General features: G+C 40.5%; 1 protein-coding gene across 1 annotated transcript in view; it reads left to right on the plus strand.

Annotated features, from left to right (window-relative positions):
* Positions 1-11968, plus strand: part of LOC107683475 (gastrula zinc finger protein XlCGF57.1-like) — a 12828-nt gene extending 860 nt beyond the window's left edge. Inside the window, exon 2 of the mRNA XM_016479534.1 lies at positions 10062-11968. Coding sequence (XP_016335020.1) covers positions 10062-11539 — 1478 coding nt within the window. The 3' untranslated portion in view covers positions 11540-11968. The remainder of the gene's footprint in view (positions 1-10061) is intronic.
* The last annotated feature ends 451 nt before the right edge of the window (positions 11969-12419 follow it).

Consider the following 12419-nt stretch of genomic DNA (forward strand, 5'->3'; position numbering starts at 1 on the left):
AAACCCACTGAGAGAGCGTTAGAAGAGCAGCTTCACAGACGCATTGGACTAAGAAGAGCGAAATTATCTGCTCTTACCAGTAAAAGCAAGGCCATTGAAAAGTTGATGATTGATGAGGAAAATCTGCAGAATGTACAAGAGTTGATGCAACTTGACTTTGCACAATTGCTTACCGAGTTTACGGAGTTAAATTTGCAAGTTCAAGATATTTTGCCTGAAGATGAAAAGATTGCAGATCAACAAAATTGGTTTCCGCCTAAAATGGATTCCCTGAGACTTTTTGAAAATAAAACAGAAAACTGGATAGCTGCTGTTGGTGATAAAAAAGAACAAAATGACTATTTTGATATGGAGGATGATGTTAGTCCTCACGACAGTGCCTCACAGGTATCTGTGAACAAGAGTGAATCTAATTCAGAGCATGATTCAGATGTTGAAAGTGGATCAGTTTCCTCCTCAGTATCATCAGCTTGTGCACGAGAAGAATCAAAACGTGCAGCTCTGCTAGCAAGGGCAGCGTCCCTAAAGAAGAAACAACAACTTGAAATTGAAAAGATGCAGCTCAGAGTAAAAATGGAAAAACTTGAAACTTGAAATGCTCTTGCAGAAAGCAATGCTAAATTAAAGGTCTTGAAGGAGTATAAACGATCAGATGAAAGATGAAGCAGCGTACCATCTAAGCCAAGAAGGGGAATCCACCAGAAGCAATCAGAGCTGAAAACAGAGCAGAGTAATGATTCACCAGGTCATTCATCTGTGGGGAAAAGTAAAATGAAGGCCATCTCAAATCCAGTGTTACTTGCACCAACATTAGACACATCAGGAGCCACAGGCCACAGTAATCGTCAAGCAGATGACAGCATTATTCAAATTATGCAGAAGCAAAATGACTTGACTGAATTGCTTGTGAAACAGACAGGCCACAAAGCAGATGACAGCATTATTCAAATTATGCAGAAGCAAAATGACTTGACTGAATTGCTTGAATTGCTTGTAAGACAAATTCAGCTTCCAAGTAAAGACATCCAAGTGTTTACTGGTGATCCACTGACTTTCAAATCCTTCATCAGGTCCTTTGAACATACCATAGAACACAAGATAGACAATGAAAAAGACAAGTTATATTACCTAGAACAATACACCGTTGGAGAGCCACAAGAGATCGTAAGAAGCTGTGAAAATATGCCATCAAGCAGAGGTTTTAAGGAAGCAAAACGATTGCTCCAAAGGCATTATGGAGATGAGCTAATCATAGCAAGTGCTTATATTGATAAAGCTTTAAAGTGGTCTCAGATCTGATACAGAAAGGTATTGTGCGTACTTTTAATCGTCTGCAAGCAGTTTGTGCATTGATGGAATTTAGATGGCTGAAGAGGGAGAGGACGTTGCAGTTTTTGAACACAAGAGGGCGCCTAAACCCACTGAAAGAGCGTTAGAAGAGCAGCTTCACAGACGCATTGGACTAAGAAGAGCGAAATTATCTGCTCTTACCAGTAAAAGCAAGGCCATTGAAAAGTTGATGATTGATGAGGAAAATCTGCAGAATGTACAAGAGTTGATGCAACTTGACTTTGCACAATTGCTAACCGAGTTTACGGAGTTAAATTTGCAAGTTCGAGATCTTTTGCCTGAAGATGAAAAGATTGCAGATCAACAAAATTGGTTTCAGCCTAAAATGGATTCCCTGAGACTTTTTGACAAGAAAACAGAAAACTGGATAGCTGCTGTGGGTGATAAAAAAGGCCAAACTGACAATTTTGATATGGAGGATGATGTTAGTCCTCACGACAGTGCCTCACAGGTATCTGCGAACAAGAGTGAATCTAAAAAGAGGCATGATTCAGATGTTGAAAGTGGATCAGTTTCCTCCTCAGTATCATCAGCTTGTGCACGAGAAGAATCAAAACGTGCAGCTCTGCTAGCAAGGGCAGCGTCCCTAAAGAAGAAACAACAACTTGAAATTGAAAAGATGCAGCTCAGAGTAAAAATGGAAAAACTTGAAATAGAAACAGCTCTTGCAGAAAGCAATGCTAAATTAAAGGTCTTGAAGGAGTATAAACGATCAGATGAAGGCAGAAGCAGCGTACCATCTAAGCCAAGAAGGGGAATCCACCAGAAGCAATCAGAGCTGAAAACAGAGCAGAGTAATGATTCACCAGGTCATTCATCTTTGGGGAAAAGTAAAATGAAGGCCATCTCAAATCCAGTGTTACTTGCACCAACATTAGACACATCAGGAGCCACAGGCCACAGTAATCGTCAAGCAGATGACAGCATTATTCAAATTATGCAGAAGCAGACTTTATTGACTGAATTGCTTGTGAAACAGCAAAGACAAATTCAGCTTCCAAGTAAAGACATCCAAGTGTTTACTGGTGATCCACTGACTTGCAAATCCTTCATCAGGTCCTTTGAAAATACCATAGAACACAATATAGACAATGAATGGGGAAAAGTAAAATGAAGGCCATCTCAAATCCAGTGTTACTTGCACCAACATTAGACACATCAGGAGCCACAGGCCACAGTAATCGTCAAGCAGATGACAGCATTATTCAAATTATGCAGAAGCAAAATGACTTGACTGAATTGCTTGTGAAACAGCAAAGACAAATTCAGCTTCCAAGTAAAGACATCCAAGTGTTTACTGGTGATCCACTGACTTGCAAATCCTTCATCAGGTCCTTTGAAAATACCATAGAACACAATATAGACAATGAAAAAGACAAGTTATATTACCTAGAACAATACACCGTTGGAGAGCCACAAGAGATCGTAAGAAGCTGTGAAAATATGCCATCAAGCAGAGGTTTTAAGGAAGCAAAACGATTGCTCCAAAGGCATTATGGAGATGAGCTATTCATAGCAAGTGCTTATATTGATAAAGCTTTAAAGTGGCCTCAGATGAAGTCTGATGATGGTAAAGCTTTGAGTCCATATGCTCTGTTCCTGATTGGTTGTCGGAATACAATGGAAGATGGAGAGTTCATGGAGGAAATGGACAATCCTACCAATAGGAGAGTTATACTTTCAAAGCTACCATACAAGATGAAAGAAAGGTGGCGATCAGAAGCTTACGACATCAAAGAGCGACAAGGAGTAAGAGCAAGATTTACTCATTTAGTTGACTTCATTGATCGTCAAGCTAAAGTGGCCATGGACCCTCTCTTTGGTGACATACTGGACCATCGCAATGTTGTAGCAGCAAAGGTGAATCAGAAAGAGAATTATCCTACTAAAAAAGGAGCCATAAAGAGCAGCTTTGCAACCAACATTTGCATGGAGGAAAGAAGTCCTCAAATTGTGTTAAGGAAACAGGTCAGTCCCCCCCAAGAGCCTCAGTGCCTTTGAAAAACCATGTATGTTTTGTACAAAGGATCATGCTCTAGAGTCATGTAGTGAAATAAAAGAGCAGCCACATTAGGTACGTGTGGAGTTCCTGAAGTCTAAAGGCTTATGTTTTGGATGCTTAACTTGAGGCCATCTTAGCAAGACTTGCAAAAAGAGAATGGAATGTAAAGAATGTTCCCAAAAACACCCAGACATTCTACACATTAAGGAGAACCAAAAAAGTACAAAAGAGGTTGAAACAAAAGACCAGAAGATCTCATGTGCCCAAGTCTCCCTTAACCACCAATCAAGTGAGAACCACTGAAAGAGCGTTAGAAGAGCAGCTTCACAGACGCATTGGACTAAGAAGAGCGAAATTATCTGCTCTTACCAGTAAAAGCAAGGCCATTGAAAAGTTGATGATTGATGAGGAAAATCTGCAGAATGTACAAGAGTTGATGCAACTTGACTTTGCACAATTGCTAACCGAGTTTACGGAGTTAAATTTGCAAGTTCAAGATCTTTTGCCTGAAGATGAAAAGATTGCAGATCAACAAAATTGGTTTCAGCCTAAAATGGATTCCCTGAGACTTTTTGAAAAGAAAACAGAAAACTGGATAGCTGCTGTGGGTGATAAAAAAGGCCAAAATGACAATTTTGATATGGAGGATGATGTTAGTCCTCACGACAGTGCCTCACAGGTATCTGCGAACAAGAGTGAATCTAAAAAGAGGCATGATTCAGATGTTGAAAGTGGATCAGTTTCCTCCTCAGTATCATCAGCTTGTGCACGAGAAGAATCAAAACGTGCAGCTCTGCTAGCAAGGGCAGCGTCCCTAAAGAAGAAACAACAACTTGAAATTGAAAAGATGCAGCTCAGAGCAAAAATGGAGGAACTTGAAATAGAAACAGCTCTTGCAGAAAGCAATGCTAAATTAAAGGTCTTGAAGGAGTATAAACGATCAGATGAAGGCAGAAGCAGCGTACCATCTAAGCCAAGAAGGGGAATCCACCAGAAGCAATCAGAGCTGAAAACAGAGCAGAGTAATGATTCACCAGGTCATTCATCTGTGGGGAAAAGTAAAATGAAGGCCATCTCAAATCCAGTGTTACTTGCACCAACATTAGACACATCAGGAGCCACAGGCCACAGTAATCGTCAAGCAGATGACAGCATTATTCAAATTATGCAGAAGCAAAATGACTTGACTGAATTGCTTGTGAAACAGCAAAGACAAATTCAGCTTCCAAGTAAAGACATCCAAGTGTTTACTGGTGATCCACTGACTTGCAAATCCTTCATCAGGTCCTTTGAAAATACCATAGAACACAATATAGACAATGAAAAAGACAAGTTATATTACCTAGAACAATACACCGCTGGAGAGCCACAAGAGATCGTAAGAAGCTGTGAATATATGCCATCAAGCAGAGGTTTCAAGGAAGCAAAACGATTGCTCCAAAGGCATTATGGAGATGAGCTATTCATAGCAAGTGCTTATATTGATAAAGCTTTAAAGTGGCCTCAGATGAAGTCTGATGATGGTAAAGCTTTGAGTGCATATGCTCTGTTCCTGATTGGTTGTCGGAATACAATGGAAGATGGAGAGTTCATGGAGGAAATGGACAATCCTACCAATATGGGAGTTATACTTTCAAAGCTACCATACAAGATGAAAGAAAGGTGGCGATCAGAAGCTTACGACATCAAAGAGCGACAAGGAGTAAGAGCAAGATTTACTAATTTAGTTCACTTCATTGATTGTCAAGCTAAAGTGGCCATGGACCCTCTCTTTGGTGACATACTGGACCATCGCAATGTTGTAGCAGCAAAGGTGCATCAGAAAGAGAAGTATCCTACTAAAAAAGGAATAATAAAGAGCAGCTTTGCAACCAACATTTGCATGGAGGAAAGAAGTCCTCAAATTGTGTTAAGGAAACAGGTCAGTCCCCCCCAAGAGCCTCAGTGCCTTTGAAAAACCATGTATGTTTTGTACAAAGGATCATGCTCTAGAGTCATGTAGTGAAATAAAAGAGCAGCCACATAAGGTACGTGTGGAGTTCCTGAAGTCTAAAGGCTTATGTTTTGGATGCTTAACTCAAGGCCATCTTAGCAAGACTTGCAAAAAGAGAATGGAATGTAAAGAATGTTCCCAAAAACACAGACATTCTACACATTAAGGAGAACCAAAAAGGTACAAAATATGTTTAAACAAAAGACCAGAAGATCTCATGTGCCCAAGTCTCCCTTAACCACCAATCAAGTGAGAACACAGCGTCTGGAGGAGATTACTGTGTGCTATCAATAGTGCCAGTAAAAGTCAAGTCGAATAAGAATGACAGATATGTAGAATATGCTTTCCTGGATGCAGGAAGTACAGCTACATTTTGTACGGGGGAACTGCAAAGGAAACTGAACCTGAAAGGGAAGCCAACTCAAATTCTACTAAGCACTATGTGTCAAAATAAGCCAGGAGAGCAGAAGTTAGTAAACAGTTTCATCCTCACAGACTTGGAAGTGTGTGCACTGGAAGACACAAAGTATTATGAGCTACCTAAAGTCTTCACACACAGCAGTATCCCTGTTCAAAACGAGAACATTCCCAAACAAGAACACACAAAAAATTGGCCATACTTAAGCGAAGCAAGCATACCTAGTATTGATGCAAATGTAGACCTTCTGATTGGAGCCAACAATTCAAAGGCAATGAAGCCATGCTACATCATAAACAGCCAACAGGGTGGACCTTATGCTGTGAAAACTGCACTGGGATGGGTGGTGAATGGACCCATGAAGAAAGAAAGCAACACTGCAGAAAAGTCCAAATTGTTCCCCCAGAACAGCTTGTTCGCAACGACAACAGAGTCTGGTACATACCACACCACGGGGTGTACCACCCAAAGAAAAACAAAATAAGAGTGGTTTTTGATTGTATTGCTTCGTTTCAAGGCATGTCTCTGAACAGCCAATTGCTACAAGGTCCTGACTTCACAAACACACTCATTGTTGTCCTTACTAGATTTAGGGAAGAACCAATAGCCATGATGGCAGATGTGGAGTCGATGTTCTAGCAGGTGAGGGTTCCTGAGTAGGACGCAGATCTGCTTCGTTTTCTTTGGTGGCCAGAGGGGAATTTGAATGCACCTATAGAAGAATTTAGGATGATGGTGCACTTATTCGGAGCCGCTTCGTCACCAAGCTGCGCCTCTTATGCACTGAAAAGGACTGCAGAGGACAGAAAAGAAGTAGCATCTCCAAAGGCTGTTGAAACAGTTATGCACAATTTTTACGTGGATGACCGCTTGAAATCTGTATCTACAGAACAAGAAGCTATTGACTTAGTGAAAGTGAAGTGACATGTGGCCAAGTATGGTGACCCATACTCGGAATTAGTGTTCTGCATTTATCCCATCCAAAGTGCGCACACACAGCAGTTAACACGCACACACACACACCGTGAACACACAACCCTTAACAAGTGATGTTCGGAAGTTGTGTGCTGAAGGAGGTTTCTGCTTAACCAAGTGGGTAAGCAATAGTAGGAAAGTACTATTTTTCATTCCAGAAGAACAAAGGGCCAGTGGAGTAAAGGACCTTGACTAGCAAGCAATAGAAGGAAAGTACTATTTTCCATTCCAGAAGAACAAAGGGCCAGTGGAATAAAGGACCTTGACTTGAATCAGGATTCTATGCTGATCGAGAGAGCACTCGGCATGCAGTGGTGTACAGAAAATGACACCTTCACATATAACATCAAGGTACAGGAGAAGCCATTGAGTAGGAGAGGTATTCTCTCGGTTGTTAATTCAATTTATGACCCTCTTGGTTTTCTGGTGCCACTCATCCTACCAGTCAAGCTCCTTCTGAGGGATATGTGCAAGCAAGGATATGGATGGGATGAAGAGATTGAGGGCAAGCGAGCTGATCAGTGGGTCAGATGGCTAGAAGATCTAAATCACCTCTCAGACTTTCAGATCAAAAGGTGCGTAAAACCAGAGAAGTTTGGTAACACAAGAGAAGCGCAACTGCATAATGACTCTGATGCCAGCGAGAGTGCGTATGGCACAGCAACTTATCTGGTACTTACAAATGAACAAAATCAGAAACATTGTTCCTTGTTGATGAGAAAGTCAAGAGCTAGCCCACTCAAACAAATCACAATCCCTAGACTTGAGCTGACAGTGGCAACCATAGCCGTCAAAGTAGACAAAATACTAAGACAAGAGCTTCAAATTCCACTACAGCAGTCGGTTTTCTGGACGGACAGCACTACAGTGCTCAGCCACATTGGCAATGAGAGTGCACGCTTCAAAACATTTGTAGCAAAGAGGATCTCACTCATACGAGATGTTACTACTCCGTTACAATGGAGGTTTGTCAAGACATCACAAAACCCTGCAGATCAAGCTACCAGAGGTCTTAAAACAAAGGACTTTGTTCAAGTAGAAACTTAGATTAAAGGACCTGACTTTTTGTAGGAAGAATGGCCACAAAGCCGAGATCAAATGACTCAAGATGCACAACAAGACCCTGAAATCAAAGGTGAAATCGAAGTCAATGTTCTCAAAAATAAAGAAAGCAAGGACATTGTAAGCAAGCTAACTGATTACCACTCAAGCTGGGTTCGTCTAAAAAAGGCAGTGGCATGGATAAGACTCAAAGAAACACTTTTACAATTATGTAAAGCAAGAAGACAGTTCCAAGAGTCCATTACACAATCAGAGAAAGACCCAGAAAAACAAGCATCCCTTCTACAGGAGCAAATGCAAAAATACAGATCAACAATGGAGAAAAAGTAATTGAGCCTGGAAAACCTGAATCAAGCAGAAATTCAGCTCATTCAATTCAGTCAAAAACAACAATTTCAGAATGAAATTGAGGCTCTGAGAAAGAATATTCCCGTTAAGAAAAGAAGTCAGCTGTTCAAGCTTGACCCTGTACTTCAGGATGGGATACTAAGAGTGGGAGGTAGGCTCAAAAGAGCAGCCATGCCAGAGGAATCCAGACATCCTGCAATCCTCTCAAAATGCTCCAGGATTTCAACTCCCATTCTAAATGATATTCATCAAAGATGTGGACACTGTGGTCGAAACTACATGCTATCTACACTCCGACAAAAAATTCTGGATCCCCCAAGCCAACTCAGCAATTCGAAAACTTATCCATAAATGTGCAGTTTGTCGCAGACTTAATGGAAGAGTTGATGAGCAAAAAATGGCAAGCTTGCCAGAAGACCGCTTGCTACCTGATAAACCCCCTTTCACGAATGTGGGCGTAGATTACTTTGGACCCTTCGACGTAAAACAGGGCCGGAGTACCACAAAAAGGTATGGAGTGTTGTTCACTTGCTTAACAATCAGAGCAGTACACATTGAGAGAGCTGATAGTTTGAACTCTGATTCATGCATAAACGCTTTTAGGCGTTTTATAAGTAGAAGAGGACAGGTGTCAGTCATGCGCTCAGACAATGGCACAAATTTTGTCGGCGCAGAAAGAGAATTGCGAGAAGCACTGAGAAACCTGGACCATAACAAAATTGAAAACGCCATGCTACAGAAAGGGATTAAATGGATCTTCAACAGTCCAGCTGCTTCTCATCAAGGTGGGGTTTGGGAGCGTCAAATCCGTACTGTAAGAAAGATACTCTGCGCTCTCTTAAAGGAACAGACTATTAATGATGACAGTCTTCATACCATCATGTGTTAGGTGGAAAGCATCATCAACAACAGACCAATAACTAGTACCTCAGAAGATCCAAATGACCTTGAGCCTCTGACGCCTAACCATTTACTGTTGTTGAAAACTCAACCCAGCTTACCACCAGGTGTCTTTAATAAGGAGGACCAATATGTGTGAAAACGTTAGAGACAAGTCCAATATCTCGCTGATTTGTTTTGGAGCAGATGGACTCATGAGTACCTGCCCATTCTTCAGGAACGCAGTAAATGGTCAAGATTAAAAAGGAACTTTTTAGAGGCAATTTAAGCATGAAGACTAATAAAGAACTTTCAAGAGTAAAGATAACCAAAGAAAAATGTGGAAGAACCAAGTAGCTATTTCTTATTCATAAATGTTCAATTTTAATGGCTCTTAGTATTAATGTCTATAATAATTGTTTGGTCTCCTGCCCAACCAATTAGGGGGCCGGATGTGTAAGAGCCATATGTTATTTGTTTATATAGATGTGGAATAAATAAATAATTGTGTGTGTTAAGCAATTGTAAAATAATTATAAAAGTAAATAATTTAATATGTGTATTATATTTCATATTGACAATGTTGTCATTTTCGGCAAGGACCGTTAGTTTTTTGTGATGCAATATTGGAGCGAAACAGTTTTTTGACCGTGTAACATTTTTTCCAGTTAATTTTGTTATTAAATTTTACCTAAAGAAAGTTTCTGGACTACGGAATGTTATTAGAGTTCAAATCACGCACACACATGAAGCAAGAAAGATGAAAATTTAAACGGATTGCTATCACATATTTAATAGTTCTCCCAATACAAACATGGGATTTGTGCCTATAATGTTTTTAAAATAATGATTTGAAGAGCAATGTACCTCATTCATGGAAAGTTTAGTTTAGTTTATAACAATGCATTAAAAAGACAAAAATTCTGTAATGGAATTGTCTACTTTATACTGTTACATCAGGGTTCACTTTTATATCCACATTTCTTTGCTTTTTACAAGTGACTGTAAATGAAATGTTTTTACTTTTATTTCAGAGCTGATTGAAGAAAATACGGAGAATGAAAAACTGAGTGAAGTTGAGGAGAAAAATCATGTCAAAACTGGAGAACATTTTGTGAGTTGCTCTCAAACCAAACAGAAAGATTTAAAGAAAAGAAGAGCCAAGAAATCTTTCACCTGCACTCAGTGTGCAAAGAGTTTGACCAGCAAACATAGTTTTAATGTTCACATGAGAGTTCATACTGGAGAGAAACCATACAAGTGTTTACACTGTGACAAGAGATTAATTCATTCAGGACATCTGAAAACACATGAGAGGATCCACTATGGAGAAAAACCGTACACGTGTGATCAGTGCGGGAAGAGTTTTGCACTAAAAGGAAACCTTACAGCACATATGAGAGTTCATACTGGAAAGAAACCGTTCACATGTGATCAGTGCGGGATGAGTTTTGCACAATCATCAAACCTTAAAGGACACATGAACATCCACACGGCAGAGAAACCGTATGCATGTGATCAGTGCGGCAAAACATTTTTGAGGGCACCATACCTAAAGAATCACCTGAGAGTTCATTCAAAGGAGAAACCACATTCATGTTATTTGTGTGGAAAGAGTTTTTCATGTCTAGAACATTTAAAAGAACATCAGAAAATACACACTGGTGTGAGAGAGTACATGTGCTTTGAGTGTGAAAAGACTTTTATTTCAGCAAAGTGTTTAAAAAGGCATAAGAGGATTCACACTGGAGAGAAACCTTACAAGTGTTCACACTGTGACAAGAGATTCAGTCAGTCAGAATATCTGAAAATACATGAGAGGATCCACACTGGAGAGAAGCCACATGCATGTGATCATTGTGGGAAGAGCTTCAGACTAAAAGGGACCCTTAACGATCACGTGAAAATCCACACCGGAGAGAAGCCGCACACATGTGCTCAGTGTGGGAAGAGTTTTACACAAAAAGGAAACCTTAACAAACACGTGAAAATCCACACTGGAGAAAAGCCGTACTCATGTGATCAGTGCGGAAAGAGTTTCAGAATATCAAGTGTTTTTAAAGTTCATCTGCGTACTCATTCTAGAAAAAGACAATATAACTGTGACCATTGTGGTAAACGTTTTTTTACGGCAAGTGCCCTGAAGAAGCACCTGAAAATTCATACAAAGGAAAAGCCTCATGCGTGTTCTTTGTGTGGAAAGTGTTTTAGCCAATTTGCTGCTTTAAAATATCACCAGAAAAGACACAGCGGTGTGAAGGATCATGCTTGCTCTGAGTGTGGGAAGACTTTTTTTACATATGGTGCACTGAAAGTGCACAAGACCGTTCACACTACAGAAACACCTTACAAGTGTTCACACTGTGACAAGAGATTCAGTCGGTCAGGAATCCTGAAATCTCATGAGAGGATCCACACTGGAGAGAAACCGTATCACTGCACTGCATGTGGGAAGTGTTTCAATCGTTCATCTTCTCTACACAGTCATATAAAAAGCATTCACAGTAAGTAGATCATCTTCAGATCAGCACTTTCAGGTCTGATGCTGCGTCCTCACCAAATGAGACACAATAATGCATCAAACAATAACATATCATCTGGATAAATCTGTCCTAACCAGACATTACAAGTGACATGATAAAGTAACATTATCTAAAGTTTCACAGTGAATAAAGTTCATCTTCAAAACCAGCAGATTCAACTGTGATATTCAGCTCAACTCAAAGATGGAGTTCCTCCCCAAAGAACAATGTCAGAAAAGTGTATTCTTGTGTATAATTTTTCTTCATTATATAAATGATATAATTGTTTTCTTATGAGTTTCAGAGCCCGACCGATATATTGTTTTGCTGATATGAGCTTGTCGCCGATATATCTGTATCAGCCAATATGACGCCGATATGACAACGATATGAACATTTTTTTTTTACAGAACATATAACGCAGATAAAATGCTTGAAATGGTGTAATTACTTAGTTTGTCCAGCAGAGCGCGCTTTGACGTCATTCTACCTTCATATGAAACGCTTTAAAACTTAAGTCTATGGAAAACCATTGAAACTTTGAACGGCCATATCTCCGTAAGGGCGCGGCGAATCCGCACCAAATTCGGGGGGTCCCTTCAGCTCGAGGAATCCTCTCGAACGCGAATGGAATGTACGTCTAGAGGCCCGCTTTCGAATGAGACCACCTCCGCGTGGATAGCCCCCGGGGTTCGGGAGTTACGGGTGGTTAAATTTGCGGTCCGGCGCCAACCGATCAAGCGATCCCGGGGGGCTACCAACGCGTGGAGGGTGGCGTTCGAGAAGGCTTCTTGAGCTGAAGGGATCCCCCTGAATTTGGTGGAGATCCGCCGGCGCGTTCGCGAGATAGTGACACCAGTCAACACTTTC

This window comes from Sinocyclocheilus anshuiensis, unplaced genomic scaffold, assembly GCF_001515605.1.
Source record: "Sinocyclocheilus anshuiensis isolate Anshui unplaced genomic scaffold, SAMN03320099.WGS_v1.1 scaffold2604, whole genome shotgun sequence".
In the NCBI taxonomy this organism is placed as follows: domain Eukaryota; kingdom Metazoa; phylum Chordata; class Actinopteri; order Cypriniformes; family Cyprinidae; genus Sinocyclocheilus; species Sinocyclocheilus anshuiensis.